The following is a 22,252-nucleotide window of genomic DNA, read 5'->3' as shown; positions in this document are numbered from 1 at the left end:
TCATGTGAGGGCAGAGCAACTCAGGCCTAGCAACTATGAGACTCAGGGCTAGCCAGTGGGGCCCAATTTGAAGCAGTAGGGCGCAACTTGATTTTTAATTATTTTTTTTTTTGCAGGGCCCCAGTTCACAGCCAAAGTCTGCAAAATCTTATAGATATAAATTAAGTCATTGGTGCGTGGGCCCCCTTAGGAGTGACACGTGGAGCCCAATTTGGCCCAGTTGCTCCAATTGCCTTAAGGTCAGCCCTGATGAGACTGTGCAGGGGTTGGACTGTAAAGCCTGCACCTTCTAGGCTCAAGGACAGACTCAAGGACTTGTAATGGAAATAAAGGGGGGCACTTATTGGAAATCAGTTTTGTCACCTCTCCCCTCCCCCAAAAAACCCCTGAAACAATGAGCCCAGCCACCTTTTATTCACAGTCACATAAGCACTACACTACAACATGGCCATAAACCTGTACGTTCAACCGCTGAAATATACATTCAATATGTAGCAATGGAGATTTATGTTACTGCTTTATGAATGAACATGGTGTTTTAGGAATGGACTCTGTATTTTGTGAATTACCTAAGAGCCACCAATAGGGAGCTCTAGAATCTGACAGCTAACCAACTGGGTATTACCAAACAGTGACCCCCTATTGCTGAAAGCAGGTAACCAGCAGGGAATGCTTCAGCTCAGCCTTTGCACTGTTTACTGAACACCTCCTGCTGTGCAGATAATGGAGAAAGCTCATAAATTGTATCCCTTCTGGCATCCTGGCCAACTGTGCTACGCTGGTGTAAACGCTGGTGCACCAGAAGCCCAGAATAGCAGCAAATAAAATCCGCTCGTATGTCAGCGACTGATAAGACTTGTCAACCAGTTCTTCCAAAGCCTTCCTAAATTATAAAACTCCAAAATACATGCCAAAAGAGACCAGGCCTGGGAAGAGCAAGGCATACAATGGGCGCCACCAGTGAAAAGGCCCTGCTCCGTGTAGCTCCTGCCTTGTCATTTGATAGGGTGCCCACTTGCCCTCCTTCTTGACATGGAATGCTCTCTGTTGGAGTCTCCAGGTCCAGTACAAAGATCATAAGAAGGTCTCCGGCCTCCCCAGCCATGTTCACTTCATCAAATCTTGCCCTCTTTGAAAAAAGTTTGGACACCACTGTCCTAAGGAAAAGCAGGACATTCCGGGATCACATCAGGAACTAGAACAGCTTCTGAAAATCTGGGACTGTCCCTGGGACACTATACCTTCCCTGTTGTACACAGCATACCTTGAAATACCAGTTGTTGGAAATTATAAGTGAGGAGAATGTTGCGGCACTCAGGTGCTGCTTGTGGGCTTCCCACATGAGAGCAGAGTGAATGCTCGAACAGATGGGCCTTTGGCCTGATCCACCAGGACTCTTCTTACGTTCTCATGTGGGGGCAGCCCCTAATCTAGGTGGCTTTGAAGAAGTATCAGACAAATTTGTAGAGTTCCACAATGACTGTTGCATCTCTCAGTAGCCACAATCACTCATGGAACCCACATGTATAGATGTCTGAATATGTTGTTTCAGCTTTGTGATGTTTCTTCTTCTTCAGGGTTTTCGCTATCCCTGGGCATCTGCCCTCTTGTCATTTGAAACACATACGCCCCTCTTGGGGACCTTTCATTCATAGAGCTAGCGGCACGAGCGAAAAAATGTTCTAATTGCATATTGATCGAGGTTTGTTCAGCGGCGAGTCTTGTGTTTGAAAACTGGGCTAATTTTTTCTCCTGCTGAGATCTCAGGGAAATGTAAACCGACCAGAAATGCATGCTGCACATCCTTTTGTCTCTTCACAGGTTCTCTGTGAAATCGCCTAGAGGTCAATTCCAGGAGTGGGGAACCTCAGGCCTGGGGGCCAAATGCAGCTCTGAAAGCATCTCTAGCTGCCCCTCAGGACTTCCCCCAGGCCACACCCTTCCCTGGCCACACCCCCTCTCCCCAGGCCACATCCCTTATCACCTCAGCTAGTTTTGAAAATTTCATGAAATTAGGGCCACATTAAATTTGGCCACTGGTCACATACAGTCCATGGACCACAGATTGCTCCCCCAAGAGCTAGGGCCTTCTAGAGGCATACCTCTCAAGTGTCCTGGTAAAACTGAGACATCCCCTTTTCTCACATGTGAGCTCAGCAGCCATTTGGGGTTTTGAAATCTCACCCCGCCCAAAAAAGGCATATTTTGGGGGAACGACTGTGGCGTTTGCCTCCTAGGTGGGTCATAAGGAAAGGGTTAAAATGAGTGTGATGTGATTGGCCAGTGGAAACTGATAGGAGGAGTTATGGTTAGAGGGGGAGTTGTGTGAAAGTCAGTTGAGAGTTGGGAGTTGGAGAAGGAAGAGGGAGGTTAAATCTGTGGGTTGGTCGAGTTGTGTGGTGAAAGAGTGAGAGGAATTGTTAGGTGGAGTCAGATAGTTAGTTGCGATAATCAGTTTGAAGTTGTTAGGAATGAATAGGACAGTTAAGGAACTAAGATTAAGAAACTGCCAAGAAAAATTAACTGAAACATAAGCTTGTTCATGCCTATAAAATAAACTTGATTATTTGTTAATGTTACCAACTGACTGGACTCCGTGTGTACCCGTGAGAAACGGTCAGCGAAGAAAGCAATTACAGTAGTGGCACAGGGTCAATAGACCGTCAAACGTCCGGGGGCCCTGTGTGATCGCCACAAAAACAAACTCACACTGCACCCCAAAATGTATGTTTCTGGGCACCATGCTCTTATGTAAGAGCACAGCCCCCCTCCCCAAGTTGCATCTTCCGGAGTCACAATCTCACATGGGTCACATGACTCCTGGAGACGCATGGCCCAGTTTTTCACCTTGATGTGTTGCAAAGTATGTGGAGGCATATCTGATCCTTGGATGCACAACAAAGGAGAGAGCTACTGCTTGAGAACAGAAGGTTGGACTAGATTGGCCTTGGACCTGATTCCATCTCCCTTCCTTCCTTTTCCCTCTGTCCTATCCCTAATCCCTATCCCTCTGCTTCTTCCCCTTTCCCATTTTCTCCTCTTCGCTGACTTCAAAATTCCTGTCGTCGCCCCCCCCCAAAGTCCCTTTCCCCATTCCAACGCATCTGCTGCTGCTTCTCCCCTAGCCTTGATTAATCGGTGGATGTTTTTGCATAAACTACTTTTGGCCAAAGCTCAGAGCAATGCCAGGAGATGTTTGATCACCGCTGGTGCCACCGGCAAGAGGAGTCAGTGCTGGGCCACAGTGATTCATGGGCATTAGTGGAGCATGTAATTAAATGGGAACTGTCTCCCTTCCCTGCACTATTGATGGAGGAAGCCGCGGCTTTCACAACTCAACCCCTCCTTGATGTTTTCCATGCGGTGTGTCAGCACCAGACAAGGCCTGTCAAACATCACCTTGAAGCAAAGACGTGTGCAACGCGCTCATCAATCCAAACATCTAACACTTCAGGAAGCAGGCTTTCTCTCTCTTGTCCTCCCTCATGCTCACACATTAACTCCTTGCTGGATGTCAGCTAGGAGGCCGGCGCCACAACAGAGTGTCAAGGGCGGGCTTGCACATTCTTGAACATCACTTGATTTCTTACCACTCAATCACTCCACATGTCAGCCTGATTCGCACATGCAAGGGCATGATCTGCATTCTCTAAACTGAGTTACACTCAAGACTGATCCATAAATACATATTTCGATCTCCTGCAAGTGTGTATGGACCACTGGAGAAATAACAGCCCAGGAAGAGTTTTCATGTAACCCTTTCCTCTTTGCCTTGGTTTTGGTGGGGAAAGTTCACATATTCATTCACTAGTCTATCTACTGTCATGGCTGTTGAGCAATCAAGCACATGTGTGAATCAGGCTGATATGATCACTAGTGATTAGGGATGTAAGAGACTCGCTTTCCATTTTGCCCTGTATTCGTTTGTATGCAGCGCTGCTTCCATTCCATTGCAGTTTGTCTTCCAGCAAAACTTGCATCATTCTTCTTGGCCAAAACTATGTTATTCATCTTGCTGTTGGCGGTGGTGAAGTGATGTAACTTATGCAATCTACTTAATTAATCACATAAATTATATTGTCGTTACGTTATTCCACCAATTCATTTCAATGCAAAGGAAACACAATCAATAACGTATAGTTTGCAGACTAAAAGCAACAACAACAATGAATATCGATCTTATTCTCTGGATTGATTTTTATTCTGGGCACGGGGCAAATAAGTGAGCGCTGTCAGTTTCTACTCCTGTTTCCATTTTCACAGGAATTACCTGACATCCCTCCCATTTATGGGTGGGAACCAAGTTGATCATAACACAACCTGACTGAAGATGTGCAAGGTGATGGTGACTAATAATAATAATAATAATAATAATAATAATAATAAATTTATTATTTCTACCCCACCCATCTGGCTGGGTCTCCCTAGTCACTCTGGGCGGTTTCCAACAAAAGATTAAAAATACATTAAAACGTCAGTTATTAAAAACTTCCCTAAGCAGGGTTGCCTTCAGATGTCTTCTACCTGTAAATGTCATATAGTTCTTTATTTCTTTGACATCTGATGGGAGGTCGTTCCATAGGGCAGGTGCCACTACTGAGAAGCGCCCTCTGCCTGGCTCTCTGTAGCTTCACTTCTCGCAGTGAGGGAACCACCAGAAGGCCCTCGGACCTGGACCTCAGTGTCTGGGTTGAACGATGGGGGTGAAGCCGCTCCTTCAGATATACAGGATCGAGGCTGTTTCTCTCCATGCTGCTCAGTCAGTGATGGCACAAGGAGGCATTACTACCTGACAGGGGTGCCAACTTGAATAAAATATTGTGGGGACCCAGGTAAGCCCCTCCCCCACATAATCAACCACATGATGCAGTGCACACACACCATTTGATTGGGAATTCCTATCAATTTTGGGGAGGGCACCCCGGCCCCTTCAAATATATTACAGCGGTACCTCAGGTTACATACGCTTCAGGTTACATACACTTCAGGTTACAGACTCCGCTAACCCAGAAATAGTACCTCGGGTTAAGTACTTTGCTTCAGGATGAGAACAGAAATCGTGCAGTGGCAGCACGGCGGCAGCAGGAGGCCCCATTAGCTAAAGTGGTGCTTCAGGTTAAGAACAGTTTCAGGTTAAGAATGGACCTCCGGAACGAATTAAGTATGTAACCAGAGATACCACTGTATTGTGGGGCTGAAGCCCCCACAGCCCCTGGGATTTGGCTCCTATGGTCATAGAATCATAGAATCATAGAGTTGGAAGAGACCACAAGGGCCATCGAGTCCAACCCCCTGCCAAGCAGGAAACACCATCAGAGCACTCCTGACATATGGTTGTCAAGCCTCTGCTTAAAAACCTCCAAAGTAGGAGACTCCACCACACTCCTTGGCAGCAAATTCCACTGTCGAACAGCTCTTACTGTCAGGAAGTTCTTCCTAATGTTTAGGTGGAATCTTCTTTCTTGTAGTTTGGATCCATTGCTCCGTGTCCGCTTCTCCGGAGCAGCAGAAAACAACCTTTCTCCCTCCTCTATGTGACATCCTTTTATATATTTGAACATGGCTATCATATCACCCCTTAACCTCCTCTTCTCCAGGCTAAACATGCCCAGCTCCCTTAGCCGTTCCTCATAAGGCATCGTTTCCAGGCCTTTGACCATTTTGGTTGCCCTCCTCTGGACACGTTCCAGTTTGTCCAATGGTACTTGATGCTGTGACGCTGTGCCTGCACCTGAACCAGTCCTCTGATCTCTTTTATAGTAAAGAGACCAGTGAAGTACTTGTAGGTCTTACATCACTTTTCATTTCAGCAGGGTGACTGAAATAACTGCTTTCTTTATAACTGCTCTGTCCTCACGATCGCTGATAACAATGATAGCATTATGTACCCAGCTCGGCAGGGTGTGTGGCTTTGAGTATTGGAGTGGATTCTTCTTCTCTCCTATCACTAGAACTTGTGGGCACCCAAAGAAGCTGAATGCTGGAAGATTCAGAACAGATGAAAGAAAGGACTTCTACACACAGTGCAAACTATGGACCACAAGGGGCAGTAGCGACCACCAACTTAAAAAGGTAAAGGGACCCCTGACCATTAGGTCCAGTCGTGACTGACTCTGGGGTTGCGGCGCTCATCTCGCTTTATTGGCCAAGGGAGCCGGTGTACAGCTTCTGGGTCATGTGGCCAGCATGACCAAGCCACTTCTGGAGAACCAGAGCAGCGCAAGGAAATGCCTTTACCTTCCCGCCGGAGTGGTACCGATTTATCTACTTGCACTTTGATGTGCTTTTGAACTGCTAGGTTGGCAGGAGCAGGGACTGAGAAACGGGAGCTCACCCCGTCGCAGGGATTCAAACCGCCGACCTTCTGATCGGCAAGTCCTAGGCTCTGTGGTGTAACCCACAGCACCAACTTAGGTAACTTCAAAAGAGTATTGGAGAAATAAGACTGCCAATGGTTACTAGCCATGATGGCTATATTCTGCCTCCATGGTTGGAGGCAGGAAATGCTTTTGAACAGCAGTTGCTGGAAACCATATGGGGAAGAGTGCTGTTGTGCTTAGTTCCTGTTTGCAGATTTCCCATAGGCATTTGCCTGGCCACTGTGAGAACATGATGCTGGACTAGAAGGGTCATTGGCCTGATCCAGCAGGCTCTTGTGTAAGAACATAAGAATAAAACAGTAGCTTTATCAACCTGCCTAAGAGTGACTTCAAAACTTTCCCTATCCCCATCCCTCATTGTACAGCAGACATAGGGAAGCCATGGTTCTCCAGATCATGCCAAGCTACAACTTCCATCATCCCTTAGCATTAGCCTTGATTGCTGGGGCTGATGGGAGCTGGAGTCCAGCAACACCTGGGGGAACATGGGTCTTCCATCTCTGCTCTGAAGGGATCTTGGCCACCATTTTCCTTCTCTCTCACACATGCGCCTAATACAGAGGAGGTTGATTTTCCACCTAAATTTCTCTTCCATGGAATCTGAGTTTGAAACCCAAGTTAGAGAATTACTGCTGTTGTTACTAGAATATCTGAAAGCCCCTGAATAGTTATGTGATGCTGTGTTGTGAATCAGAGGTCAAGACAGCCAGCAACTGAACACCAAGTGAATGTAGAAAATCAAAAATTTGCACAGGATGGGACATTTGGTGTTGACCTGGCATTGATCTTTGCAAACTAAAAAGACTGCAACCAGCCAGTTTTGTAGAGGGTCATTTCCTGTGCTTCTGAGCACTTCAGTTGTTAAAGCTTCTCCTGTGCAAGATGACAGTTCACAGATTCTGCCCTGCTGATGAACGTTCTCTGCACAAAGGTTCCCAGGTCTATTCTTCCCATATTAAAATACCCAGAGGCTCTCATGCCATTAGCGAACACACATGGATTCTAATGGATCAGCCTGAAATGGTGACAGTCCTTCCCATCCTTGCTTCCATGGATCAAGCTCTCAGCCAATCTGCACCAATGTGTAGTTTGAAATCTGGTGGAATAAACTCACCTACTATTTCTGCTTCATTTAACTCAAGAGTTTCCCATTGACAAAATTCAGAGTTATGGGTACCCAGGTGGTTAGCTGTCCAGCATGAGGCTTGCCAGGTTCCCTGTAGTGATGTAGCAGCAAAGTCAATGGCAGGCAGAGGAGTCACTGATGTCACAGAGGCTGTGAAAGCCTATTTACCAGCTCTTTGCTCCCTTGCAAGAGTAGCACAGTGTCACTGTGACATCAGAGCAGGTCAGCCAATGGCTGAAAAGGTGCCTCAGAGTTTATTAGGGGGTAGGTTTGGCAACTCATCAAACCCATCAGACTGATAAATGAGTTAGGTGGGCAGGGTTTAAATTAATAAACAACAACAACAACAACATATTATTACTATTACAGTGGTACCTTGGGTTACATACGCTTCAGGTTACATACGCTTCAGGTTACAGACTCCACTAACCCAGAAATAGTGCTTGAGGTTAAGAACAGTTTCAGGTTAAGTATGGACCTCTGGAACGAATTAAGTACTTAACCCGAGGTACCACTGTATTCTTATTCTTATTTCCTTGGAACTGTGGTAATGCCTCTTCCTTTGTCTGGATAGAGGATAAAGAGGAAGGGGTGTGTGTGTGTGTGTGTGTGTGTGTGTGTGTGTGTGTAGAAACTAGCCTGCTGGTACAAAAGTAAGATTTTCATTGGTTGCTCCACCCACTTTTGCCTCTGGCTCCACCCACCACTGGCATGTGGCCCACAGAAGATTGCCCAGATGGGTTGAAAAAGTTCTCCCACTCCTAGTCTATGTCTCAGAGCAAGTAAAGGAATGAAGGCAGACACATACCACCAAACAAAATGCCCAGAACAACTTAATTCAGCTGGGATTTAATTTTGGGCCACATATTTAAAGTGCTAACATATTTTCATTACCCCCCCCCAAAAAAGGAACATTCCACGCCATGGCCAACGTAGGCCTTACTAACAACAATAAATATTACCACCAACTTTGGGTGAGGAAGTGCATCACTCCCTTTTCTTTGCTCTGCAGAGGGTCTTGAGGGGGCAGGAGGAAGCCAACAGCACCATTTGTCCTGATATTCACATTTCCTCAGATGGCTCACCTGCCTCTTGCCTTAGGCAGGAAATGACATCACAGCTCCAGGCAATGGCTCCGAACTGGAAATAGGTGGTGTCAAGGAGTCAAGAGGAGGTGCCGCCATCTTGCTTTTGGTCTCATCACCATTGGCTTCCCATTGTTTTGTTTTTAAGCTTGCAGGAAATGGCTGAGGTAGTGTGAACACAGTTTAGCTTTTGTGTCAAAGGAAGGGGGTGGTAAAGCTAAACATCAGGATGGGGGAGGGGGCACAGGGGAGAAGTGAAATCCAAAGTGAGGACCTAAAGTGCATGGGAAACAACACGGGGATCCAAAGTGCATCAAGCAATGTTAGCCTTCTTCAACCAAAGGTACAAAAATAAATGTTGGCTCAGCTAGGTTGTGACAGCCTCCATTGCACTGTTTCCCCTGGCAGATCTCCTCTAAGTTGTGAGACCCTTAATACCATAAGGGCAGAAAATATGGCTCATAAGAGCAAATGATCACTTAGGGGTGGGTGTGCCCTTTGCCCTGATGTCCTTGTGGGTCACTGGCAGAAGGGCACACATAGCTCACCCCATAAATAGGACGAGAAGATAATCCCAACCACTGACACATCTGTTTTCATAAATGCATCAATTTCTATTTTCTTCGGCACTATCCCAGGTGCTTCATGGTTTTTCTTCTTCCTTGCGACCTACTCTTCTCCAAGACTTTGTTTCCTCCACCATCCTTTCTTCAGCACCTCCTGTCACAGGACTTCATACCATCCTATTGCATGTGAGCAAAGAGGTGAGGTGGAGATGAATGTCCTTATCTATAACACTTGGAGGATGCAGGAAAATACACATGTGGTTTCACGCCCACCCACACTTCGAATATAACTATGCATATCTATATATCTGAGAGAGATACAAATGTACAGTCCCAAACTTGGGTTGTTGCTGTGTACAAAACTGAGACAGAGAGGAGAAAAAAGGGAAAGAAAATGGAAAAAACGTCAAAGGTCTGATCCAGCATTGGCTTTCATCCTTTGTTAAAAGCAAGGAGGTTACCTGAAATCATTCATCTCCACCTGCCTGAGTTGATTTGAGAGTTCCAATCAATTTTGTGCATAGCAAAACTGGGAGGCTGTTGATTCCTGAACTAAACTTAAAAGTTATAGATGCATTTCCCCCCCTTCCTAATTCAAGGCTTTTCCTTTTGGTCTCAGGTTAAAGGAACGTGTTTCTTTAAATCCACTTTGCAAAACCAAACAGCATTTTCCTTTTGAAACCTCTGAATTGACTGCCCCCTGGGTTAGAAGGAAATAAACAGGTCGCAGGAGGGCTAAGGGACAGGGACCATTTCTTTCACATGGCTATTCACTGGAGTTTTCTTTGCAATGACCTTTGCCTCAAGCTTTCATGTCATGCTTTGTTACATTTCTGGAAACAAGACCCATGAATGAATGGGAAGGATGCAGACAGGGCTCTTAAAGTGGGAAGGTTCTTCGCGGAGTGCAACAGGTTGCATTTGGAAGGAAGACAAGAGTCCCAACCTTCAGGACAGGTGTTATAGCAAGGGGTTACGTGTAGCGTTAACTTGGAAGTTTAACCATAGTGCAAAATTGTGTAAATGGAAAACAGACGGTGGACATTTGAGCAAGAGGCACATTCCATCCAGCAGAGGACAGCAGTGGGAATGCACTGATGCATAGACACACCAAGCCTGCATGGAACGGAAGCCCCAAGGGGTCAAAATTAGATGGGGTTGGGAAAGAGGAAGATGTTCCTTAACAAACAAGGCAGAGGTTACAGCACAATCCAATGCATGTCGATTCAGAAGTACATCCTGCTCTGTTCAGTGAGGTTCACTCCCTTGCAACTGTGTTTAAGACCGCAGCCTTAACCTAACAATGAAAAGTACAAATGCATTGACACTTTACAACAAAAACAGTAAAAATAAGAAACGGTGGATAGTAGCGGTGGGGAGAAACCGGCACTCACACACAGACATCACACACACACACACAACCCAGACACAATCCCCAATGGCTGGAGGGGGTGCAAGTGGGTGGGTTCAAAGGCCGTAGTTGATGTGTGATAGCTGGAAACACATGGAGATTATTTCTTTTGCCCCTCCTGTCTTCATTGCTTTTCTGCGGGGTTCTTTTTAAACATACTGTTCTTTGGGACAGATGTACGGAGCCCTGGAACCGGGAGGTGGGCAGCAAAAGGAAGCCTCAGAATGGCGGGATGAGTAGGCGTCTTCTGGGAGATATGACAAGGGACTATAGACATATGGTATTCTTGCCAGGTACTGGTCTTCACGTGAGTAACGGCAGCTTAGGTAATCACCCGCATCCGGTATCTCTGTGTGACGCTTTCCAAAGTTCTGTGGGGAAAGGGTGGGAGGAAGAGCCACAGACCGTAAAATCACAAGTTTAAACAACATTGTAATGCCTTACAGGGCACACAAGCCATTGCATTACCAAGGCTTCATTCACAGCATACGTTTAAAGCGCCATGATCCTGCTTTAATCAGGCATGGTTTCCCCCCAAAGAATTCTGGGAGCTGTAGTTTGTGATGAATGCTGAGAGCAGTCAGGAGGCCACCCCCCACTCCCAAGCTACAAATCACAGAGTGGTTCCTCCTTCACATGGAACTTTGGGAATTGTAGCTTTCTGCAGTGAAACAGGGGCTTCCTAGCACTCCTCAGCACCCTTGAAATACTACAGTTCCCAGGATTCATTGAGGGAAGCCATGGCTGTTTAAAGTGGCATCATAGCACTTTAAATGTATGCTGTGAATGTGGCCTTATTCTGCCCAGCATAAGATGAGGATGGTATAAAGCAGCTTTTGCCTTCCAGCTGTTTGGGGACTATAGTTCCCAGCAGATGGGAGTTGCAGTCTGAAACAGCTGGAGGGTACGAGATCAGTATAAAGAGCATCCTTCTCATTCCTTTACGTCAGGCAGTTATGCCTTATCAATTTGTTTATTTCGTGTTTAAAAGAATGTAGGAACATTTCTATTTTCCACCCTTCCATTGTAGGAAGAACAACCCAAATCAACTTTGGGTAGCTCAGAGCATGCTAGAAATATCAGAATGGTTCTCTGGGTGTTAGGATGCACATTCAGTGTCCTTTGGTTTTGCAGAATGCATTTAGCAGCAGTATCTTAACATCCCGAATTGAGCAGATGGCCATGCGTTGAGGGAATAATAAATACACAGAAAACAAATGAGTTTCAGTCATAAATTCGAGGGGAAAGTAGTAAATCGGTAGATGGCAGAGCAGTTTTTGAGATCATCCTATGCAGAATCCACTTCCAGATTTCCCACCCCTTCCTTTCTAAACTGCCATGATGGATAAGCAAATCTGCCAGTTTTGTGATGGACAGATCTGTCAGTTTCAGATTCGCTTGGTTCCTTCTTTTACCTATCATAAGCTCAATTTTCTGTAGCACCAGTTTACAAATTTTATTTTTAAGGCCCCATGAAAATTCATAAGCCCTTTTTGTGCACATTACTCAGGATATATGTGCTTTTGCAAACCATTTCCCCTAATAGGATGCATCTTTATATGTTATTTTCACTAATATATACATTTCTATGCACACTTCCCCCAAATCTATGTATGTTTGCACACATCATTTCATTGGAAAACTGCACTGCATAATTTTGGAGAACTGAAAAGTTTGAAGGATGGCTGCGTTTTGGTTTGCACACTGTTTCAGTAAGTGAAAATTAAATAAGTTTGCATTTGAACTGTGAGCTGAACTAGGGTTGCCATGTTTCAAACAGTGAAAATCAGGACAGTGCTGCCAACTCCAGTATTCCAGATACGTCCGGACGTATGGCAACCCTAGCTGAACTGAATTTGTTCCAAATCCTGTTTTGCACAATAAAGCCTTAGCTTTGCTTTCAAGTGTTTTCAAGTCTATCTACCACTTAGGAGTTGCAGGATGGATGGATCCAATGAAAAAAGTCAGTGTGAGACAACCTCACCTATAGTCCTTGTGTTAGCTAGTTGCTACCAAAAAAACTGCAATCAAAAGGTCCAGCGCTTGTGTGGTCAAGTTGACAACCAATCCCAACATCATGTGCAGACACACAACTGAGATATATGCTCCCTATATTTGAAGCACTAGGATGCCACTTTAAACAGTCAGGGCTTCCTCCTGGGGACTGTAAAGGTGCTGAGAGTTGGTAGGAGGCCCCTCACAGAACTGCAGTTTACAGCGTGGTTTAACCACCAGTCCCTCTTTCCAGGGAACTCTGGGAATTGCAGTTCTGTGAGGGAAATAGGGACTCTATTAGTAACTCTCAGCACCCCTAACAAACCACAGCTCCCAGGATTCTTTGAGGGAAGCCATGGTGGTTTGAAGTGGTATGATACTCTTTAAAAGCATAGTGTGGATGGGGCCTGAATGTTTATCATGCTTAAACCATTTCAAAGCCTTCTGTTTCCCGATTCAGTCACCATGATCCAGAGAACAAAAGAAGAAGAAAAAGAGTCCAACTCTGAAAAACAATTCTCAGGGGAGAAAAAACCAAAGAAAAATCTGCCATGTCAGTTGCTCATCCCATTTTGCTGTCTTTCTATGGCAGGTGAGTGGCACTGAACTCACTCCCTTCCAAATGAGGGCATGTTCCAAATGTAAGCTCAGAAAATGGATAATTTTTATATAGCCTCTCATTTGTATCAACCCTTCTGTTATCCACCTTTGTAAATTGCTCCCCAGACCTATCAAGTGCTTTGGAGACTAGGCTGTGAGAGAAATGTATAATTTAGCAGACAATTCCACCTTTTCTATGTACTAAGCAGAGTTTGGCTACGAAGCTGGAAAACACTTGACGGAATCCATTGAATAGACAGCGCTGCTATCTAGGGCAAGCGGGAGACAATGACCAGGCAAATCTGTATCAGCAGAACATGCTTGTTTGGCACATGCAAATGTCATGCTCGCCCCTCCCCTCGTTGCTATTTCGTTCCCCACAACCGAGGCAAATGAAACCGACACGAATTAGGAGAAAAGAGCAGGAGGCGTAGGAAAGGAGGAGGCAGCAACATTCCTCTAGTGCTATCAGCAATGGAGGTTTCCACCTTGGCTTTGGGAGCGAAGTTCAGGAGAAGGTGCACCACCCCTCACAAAACAGAAGTAAGAAGCATGCCTGCAAAGTCTTACGTTTCCGGGTTCCTGGCCTCCTTCTGCACATGGAACGTTCATAGGATTCCTAGCCTGTGTAGCTCATGCTATTGTTGCCCCATTCACACCCACCTGTCTCCAGCTAGCAGGGACACTGTGGCAGCTCTGCTTGGAAGGGGTTGGAGGAGAAGGCAAGCCTCACAGAGTTGCCACCAACAGATCCAAAATGGCGGAGAGCCAATGAGGAAGCTGGCAGTGGCGTCTCCCACCCTGTTCCTTCCCTCTATTGATCTGGACCAGAGATGGGAGAACAAACACACTGCGATGGTGAAGAGGAACAGCAGGTCCAGGGGAGCTCTTGACAGCAGGCCTCTTTCTGGGATTAGGGCCCTCAACATATACCTAACTATGCCAAGCCTAGATGCTGACCCTGTAAGGTGGGTATTTATCTTTTATCAACTTTATAGTTGATGGAACTGGCAAAATGTCTCAACAAGGTTTCTGGGCATCCCTGCCTGAAACTCACAGGAAGTGTTAAGTAACTTCCTGTTGTGTGGGTGTTGCATATGGCTATGGATTTTGAGGGAGTTGGGTCTGTTTAGCCTGGAGAAGACTGAGAGCTGTGCACAATATTCTTTTGAATACAGGAGATCTGACCCAACAAAGTGATCTTTGGGGAGAAGAAATAAAAAATTAAAATAGTCCAGTAGCACCTTAGAGACCAACTAAGTTTGTTCTGGGTATAAGCTTTTGTGTGCATGCACACTTCTTCAGGTACCTGCACACAAAAGCTTATACCTAGAACAAACTTGTTGTTGTTTAGTTGTGTCTGACTCTTCGTGACCCCATGGACCAGAGCACGCCAGGCTCCATGGACAAAGACAACAGAACAAACTTAGTTGGTCTCTAAGGTTGCTACTGGACTATTTTTTAATTTTTTATTTCTACTGTGGCAGACCAACATGGCTACCTACCTGAATCTAGAATTTGGGGAGAAGGTTGCCTCTGGACATGGGTTGATCTTTAACAGGAAATTGCCTTTTACCAAGTTCTTTGGGGCCATTTAGCTCAATACTGTTTACACTGACTGGCAGTAGCTCTCCAGGATTTTAGGCACGGTTCTCTTCCAGTCCTGCCTAGAGATGCTGTTGGAGATTGAACCTGCAACCTTCTGCATGCAAACCTTCTCAAGCCTTGTCTTTGCTTCCTATCACCTTTCTAAACACTTTCCCTTTGATCTGCATTCCACTTTCTGACTCTTTCCCTCCCTCCTTCTCTCTGACCTGCTTAGAAACCCTGTCAAGGGCTTTTGTTTGGCATCAAGGTCTTTTTGGATTGTCTTTCCTTGGGAGAAAAAGCCTGAAGGCTCAGGAAGAACACAAAACAACACCTTGCAAGCCCACTTGAGATCTGCCAACCCCACCTGCTGCCAACTTCCATGCTAAATATTTCATAATGATCGGGTTTGGGGTTTTTTTGGAGGGCGAGAGAGGAAACCACCCTTCACACACATTGAAAACAAAATTTCACTAATGATTTATTGATGGAACTGCAAAGTCAAATGGATTCATGAGGCAGGGAGCGCATTCTGGAGAACTGCCTGTTCTTGGCCGGATGTGTGAAGGTGGATGAATGAAGTCTAGACCTTGACTGGAGCAACAGGGGTAAATTAAGCACTGGGGGGGGGATTGGTGAGTGAAAAGGCAGGGTAGTGGGTGGAGAAGGAATACCTTGTGCTCCTCTTATGGAGTCATCCCCTCCAGGAAAGCAATATGAAAAGAGTCAGTCTGTGTGCGGTGTTTTTTATTTTATTTTTAATGCAACAAGAAAAGCTGAATGCTGAAAACTGCAATTATGCAAATTGGACAACTTTGCAGAATGTCACCTTATTATCATTTATTCTGCATAATGTATTCCAATTTGATTAATCATGAGGAGGGACTAGGCAGGAGGCTGAAGACCTACCCGCTCCTGAGCACTTGCTGTCAGCTTCCAAGATTTTAGCAAACATTTTGCCACCACTACCTTCCCTGGCATTACAAGCTATTTGCAGCCAAAAGGCTTTGTTTTATTTTTGTTTTCAGTTTTTCGAGTTAACAACAATAGTCATCCTTTACTTTTATACCTCCCATTTCGACTTCCCTCCTCTCCTTCCCTGGTTGCAAAATAAATTCATTTAATTACACTGCACCTCCCCCTTAACATCTTTTTTTTTTAAAAAAGTTCTATCTACTTTCCCCCAAAGATCACCTTTTAACTGCTTTATTTTAAATTAGTCCTGCTAATGTATTTAGTTGTTTACAATGATTCTTCAAATAATCTACACAGCTTCCCCATTCTTTAATAAAGAAAGTATCAAAAAGAGAAGGTTTTGTTTAAAGGAAAGCCTGGATTTCTCAGAGGCTGATTTCTGCACACAATAGGTTGTAGTCCACTAAGTTCTACTCAAGGTGGACAGACTGGAAATTAATGGCCCTTGGGTAGTAATGAGTAGAAAGTTGACAACAGTGCAATATATAATTCTGTGCCCCCCCCCAGCTCTTGTGGGATCACTGGCCATAGTCAGTTTATATATGAGACAGCTCTGTTTATGCCATGGTTCTGTTATAATTTCAGATACTGTTCTTAAAAAGATATATTATATTTTGGTAGTTAAAGATACAAATAATTTCCCATTGGCCATGAGGATAGAGTGCTTGGCTAAGCAGAAGTTTGTCAAGTGAATTTGATTCCTTATGATTCCAGAAATCATAAGGAATCATGGAAGAAGCCAATTGCCGTTGGAGGCGCTGGGTTGCCCAGGTCACAGGCGAGCCCCTCAATAGCTACAGTGATCATGCCTGTTATGGTGATTACATACTGATATGCAAATGAACCCTGGGCCCTCTGGCATTTGATGGTGCTTCCAGGGTGGCTTCAGGGTGCTGAGCAAGCTGCCTGTCCAGACACAGGATAATTTTTTCATGTCAAGCTCACCATCTGCGGCCTCACACCATGAAGGTTTGTATGCAGTGAAGCCTTCAGGCCCAGATATCACAGAGCTTATGCGTCTGAACACAGACTAAAGAGAGCATCCTTCACAGAGGCTCAGGTTGATTTACGAGAGGCTAAAGGACTGGGTGGCGCTGTGGGTTAAACCACAGATCCTAGGACTTGCCGATCAGAAGGTTGGCGGTTCGAATCCCCGCGACAGGGTGAGCTCCCATTGCTCGGTCCCTGCTCCTGCCAACCTAGCAGTTCAAAAGCATGTCAAAGTGCAAGTAGATAAATACGTATCGCTCTGGCAGGAAGGAAAACGGCATTTCCGTGTGCTGCTCTGGTTGGCCAGAAGCGGCTTAGTCATGCTGGCCACATGACCCAGAAGCTGTACGCTGGCTCCCTCAGCCAATAAAGCGAGATGAGCGCTGCAACCCCAGAGTTGGCCACGACTGGAGCTAATGGTCAGGGGTCCCTTTACCTTTACCTTTAAAGGACCATCTCCTGGTTCCCGCCCTTCAACTTAAAATATTGGAAGATTTGGAGCCTCCAAGGCTTTTACATTTGCCTCCAGAGGTCATGTGTCTCCACGCACAGCCAGACGTAAGAACATATTATTACCATGTCAGACAACTGTCCCACCTAGCTCAATATTGTCCACATGGATTGGCAGTGGCTTTTCAGAGTTCCAGGTAGGGGGCATCCCTAGTGCTACCTGGAAATGCTAGCGATTGTCCTTCTGCATGCCAAACAGATGCTCTGCAGCTGAAGGTAGAGAGGCAAGCAAAGGAGAGTCGGTCTTAGCTCAGGCATCTGCCAGCCAGTGCCCTTTGCCGCTCCTGCCAGTCACTCCCCGAATCTCCCCGAGTCTCATTTACCTTCAGAAAAATTTGATATTAAATTAAGGGTAATGAGCTAATTAAATTTAATGGGCACCAGTGTCTCTTTTCATCCCCGTGTCTTTACCCTCACCCTCCCGCCCTTTATCTCCAAAGCGATTCCTACATAAGGCTAAATTATCTCTTTTCTATTATTATTTTAAATGGAATGTCAAAATCCCAGCATTTTTTTTAACAGCCTGGCAGATTCTGGTTTAAAAGGTCTTCATTTGATGGGTTAGGAAATGCTACATGGGAAACCAAGATTCCCTCCCCACATGCTCCTATGCCTCTAAATGTGTAGTAAGCCAAAACTGAACAGGGGAAGTTTTTCCCACTCTGTAGTTCCATTTCCACTATTCATGAAATTATTAAAGGTACAAGAGCCCAGCAGCTCAGGTAGTGTCACAGGATTGGATTGCTAGTGGCTACCTGATTCCCTGACCCACAAGGATTCTGGCTCTGGTTATTTGCATCTTGGATCAAACTGCCTGCAGTTACCTCCTTTGACCAATAGGGCAAAGAGCAGGGAATTAATACATGCTCTACGGTGCTCTTGGACAGTGGAGAAAGAAATACCATTTTCTTCCAATTTTATCTTCCATGAGTCCTCAACAAACTGAGCATTCACCTTTGGGTGTTTTAGAGTTTCTGTATAACCTGTGTGGTTAGAGATGGGAAGTTCAAAGGGAAAAGGAGGCACCAGAAGCCCTCAAAGAAGCCTTGAGAGAATTCCCCCCCCTTTCTTTTTTTAATACAAAATGTGTCTCAGCTGGGAAATTTCGCTGCAATGAGATTACATTTTCAAAGTGCCATATGACTGGCTTTAGTTCTTACTTCAGAAGAACTGGGAGGGCTCCCAACTGTGGATTTTGCAGGATTACCATCCTTTCGCTGACAATAAAAATCATCCACCTCTGGAATAAAGAAACAAAAAATATGAGACCTCCCAAGGCGGATTGGGCGGGGGGAGACGGACGTTCATCTCATCTGTTTCACGAGGAACAAATTCCCAGCTCAGAGGGAGAAATGCCAAGAATGGGGGGAGGATAAGTGATGAGAGGAGAGAGGAGAACTCTCTCAAGACTGTTGCTGTAGTTATTGATATGTAATTGGGAGAGGGGTGTCATTTGGGAACAAAAAATAAGAGCTGTTTTTTTGGGGGCTGTCTCTGAAGTTGAAAATCCAAAGAGTTCCCCCCAACTCATTAAAGTGTGGCATCATCTAGGGCAGCCTTTCTCAACCTGTGGGTCCCCAGATGTTGTTGAACTACAACTCCCATCACCCCTAGCTAGCAAGGCCAGAGCTCAGGGATGATGGGAGTTGTAGTCTGGGCACCCACAGGTTGAGAACCGCTAATCTAGGGGGAAGATCTGCTGCACAAATCTCACTGAATCTTCCCACAGAAATGCCCCCATGGGCCAGATCGGTCTGTCTTTTTCTCTGCTCACCGGGCCTGGTGCTAGTAAATGCCACCATGCCAATGCTTCACTGCCCCTCTGCACACACACCATGGTGGGTTCATTGGCACCCTAGATATGTAGAGTTGGAAGGTGCCCAAGGGGTCATCAAGACCAGACCCCTGCAATGCAGGAACAACAGCTAAATGATCCCTGGCAGATGGCCACCCAATCTCTGTTTAAAAACGTCCAACAAAGGAGGGTTGACCACCTTTCGAGGTAGTCCATTCCATTGTTGAACAGATCTCACCATCTGAAAGTTCTTCCTAATATTTAGTCAGAATCTCTCTCCCTGTATTTTCAATCCCTTGGTTTGTGTCCTACCTTCTGGACACAAGCTTGCTCCATCATTCATGTGACAGCCCTTCAGATATTTGAAGATGATTTTCGTATCACCTCTTTTCTCTTCTCTTTTCCAGGCTAAACACACTCAACACCCTCAACCATCCCACATAAGGCTTGGTTTCTAGACTCTTCACCATCTTGATCTCCCTCCTCTACACACGTTCGGCTTGTTAATACCCTTCTTAAGCTGTGGTGCCCATAAATGGATACAGTAATACAGGTGGGGTCTGACCAAGACAGAATAGAGAGGTACTATTCCTTCCATTGATCTGGGCACTATACCTAGGTTGATACAGTCTATAATTGCATTACTTTTTTCTGCTGCAGCACCACACTGTTGACTCATTGTAGTCTGCTAAGACCCCTATATGTTTTTTCACATTACGAAAATAGGCATGAAATCCAGGAGGTGAAACTGTCAGCTTCCTCAGTCTGAGTTTTGCCCTGTATAACTCAGCAGAGAGGAGGAGGATGGGTCAAATCTAGAATTGGTTGGCTCTGCCTGTCACCTCCTATTTGGGCTCCCCACCAGTCTCACCAACCACCAATTTCCTTTCCACCACAGTGTCTCAGGCACTGGGTGAATTCAGTGAACTGCAGAGTGGAAATGGCAACCACCAGCAGAGAATGCCATTGTATTTGGCAGCTGCCATTTTGTTTTCACCACAGTGCCTTAGGGCTTATCCACACATACCAGGCATAGGCCTGCTTTGTGTCCAAGCTTTGTGTCCAAGCACTATTTTTTTATCCACCAGAGCTTTCCTCATAAAAATCCCCTGTTTAGGGCTCAATCAAAGCACATGGCAATTCAGGTTTTCTGCAGACTGTTGTTTGCTCTGATTCAGCTTTAAAGAGCAGGGTTTTGTATGGAAAGCTCTGGAACAGAAAAAAGGGGTGCTCAGACATGGAGTTTTAAAGTGTAAGCCATGCCTGGAAAGAGTGGAAGAAAGGTAAATTAGGATAAGCCCTGAGATGGACATAGTCTGGGACATTTCAAAGAGCAGACAATAGGCTATGTCCCACTTTGGACTGAGAAAAAGAGAGCTTGGTTCTAGCTCTTGGACGGTGGCTTTTATCCAGCACAGGTAACAGGAAAAACTCTTGAATGCATAATTAGCAGAACTCACTTCCACTAGATGTGGGTTGGCTGCTGGCTTAGATGGCTTTAAAATGGGGTTGGCCGCGTTCATGAGTGATGGATATATCAGCAGCTGTTTGCTTATTTATCACCTATATATAGCAGCTACTTCCTGCAAAGGCGTCTAAGCTGTTGGCTATGACAACTCAATGGAACCTTCCGATTATACCCAGGTTAGTCATATTCGAAGTTGACATTAATAGATGAAGTTGACATTAATAGACATGGCTAACGTAGGTCTATTCATTGCAACTGATCCACTCTGAAAAGAAGAAGCTAGCTGGAGACAACCCTTCCATCGTTGGAGATAGTTTGCCACTGAACTAAATGCTACTTCCTCAGGCTATTGCCTTCATGTTCTGGTTGTGAATATCCCAGAGGCATCTATCAGCCCACTGTTATGAAGCAGGATGCAAGGCCAGATGGGCCTTTGATGAGTCCAGCAAGGCTCTTCTTAGGATATAACCATCTAGGCATTTGCCAAACCCTACAACACCAGCATTTCCCAATTCGGTGCTCTCCAGAGTTTGTTGGATTACAATTCCAAGTAGGCCACGGCCAATGGTCAGAGAGGACAAAAGTTGTAGTCCAACAACATTCAGAGGTGCCATCATGGGGAAGGCTGTCTTAGGAGCTCCCCCCCCCCAGTTCCCCAAATCCACCAGGAAAGGGCAAAAGAGAAGAAAACTTACTGTCCACTCTCGCTTGTTACATCTACGAAGACCTTGATCCTCATTCTGAACGCAGGACCCGAGTGAGACACCATAAAACAGAGAGGTTACTTTTGCCGCTCTTTGGCTAGGCTAGAACTAGTTCGTTCCTTACCTACTGCTGTTGCTTTCTCTACGGCAATCACAGAAGGCTCTACAGGGCTAGTGGCATGACAGGGAGACAAAGGGAGCAGAAAGAACAGAGGGAGGCCCACCCAGCTCTATTGACACTCCACCTCCACTCCCGCCTTTCTGGCCTTGTTCACAGTGGGGTCCTGTAACCCTAAATGCTCCTCTTCCAACCTTTCGAGAAAACACCTGGAAGCAGTCTCCCCAAAGCCTTCATCATAAGTTGCTTGGCACAAATGTTTGCCAGACTTGATGCAGGAAAGAGGTCTCTTGTGCAGTTTCCCAGGCTGATGTGGCCATGGAGCAGGGATAAAAGGCATCTTGGTCAATATCAAAGTCCTGCCACCAGACTGACAGCAGACCTTTATGAGCAGCAATGAGCTAAAGAGATTGGCACATGAGGGACTGGTCAGTTTCAGTCTCTTGTTTCCCCCCAGTCTAAATTCAGTTTGCCACATTTGCTAACCATTTTGAGATTTTCTTTTTCTTTTCTTTTTTAAATAAACTCACAAAGATTCACCAGCATTTTAGTGGACACTTCTCCTAATGTATACATTTCCACTAATATGCTGCATTTCTGTATCAATATTTTTTGCTAATATATGCACTTTCATGCACACTATTCCATATTATATGCAGTTTTCTACACATTTGGGGGGTTGGAGAAGTGTGTTGTCAAATTCAAAGTGTGAATTTCAAAACAGCTGCATTTCCACCTGTGTACTGTTTCGGGACATGCAAATAAGGTAAGTTTGCATCTAAATTGGGGTGGTGTGTGTGTGTGTGTGTGTGATCTATCCAGTGGCTCAGATTGTTACCTCCCTTCCCCCAGGTCAAATTTGACAGGTGGGTGGTGCCATGTACCTGTCAATCACCACAAGGCCTGAAAATCCTCCTTTGCAAGATCCGACAGCATTTATAA

At 45.4% G+C, this 22,252-nt stretch overlaps 1 protein-coding gene across 5 annotated transcripts in view; it reads right to left on the bottom strand.

The window, feature by feature from the left end:
• Nucleotides 1-8,339: 8,339 nt before the first annotated feature.
• The window catches only part of NECTIN1 (nectin cell adhesion molecule 1), a 195,909-nt gene continuing 181,996 nt past the window's right edge, over nt 8,340-22,252 (bottom strand). For 2 of the 5 annotated variants that reach the window (XM_082201036.1, XM_082201033.1), the window contains one exon: nt 8,340-10,939. In XM_082201036.1, the coding sequence (XP_082057162.1) occupies nt 10,718-10,939 (222 nt within the window). In that variant the 3' untranslated portion in view covers nt 8,340-10,717. Of the gene's footprint in view, nt 10,940-21,183; nt 21,229-22,252 lie in introns of all 5 variants that reach the window. The other 3 variants (XM_082201034.1, XM_082201037.1, XM_082201038.1) reach the window with 3 other exon arrangements.

This window comes from Podarcis vaucheri, assembly GCF_965113315.1.
Source record: "Podarcis vaucheri genome assembly, chromosome: 15".
NCBI classification, from domain to species: Eukaryota; Metazoa; Chordata; class Lepidosauria; order Squamata; family Lacertidae; genus Podarcis; species Podarcis vaucheri.
This window is presented reverse-complemented; position numbering and strand designations above follow the sequence as displayed.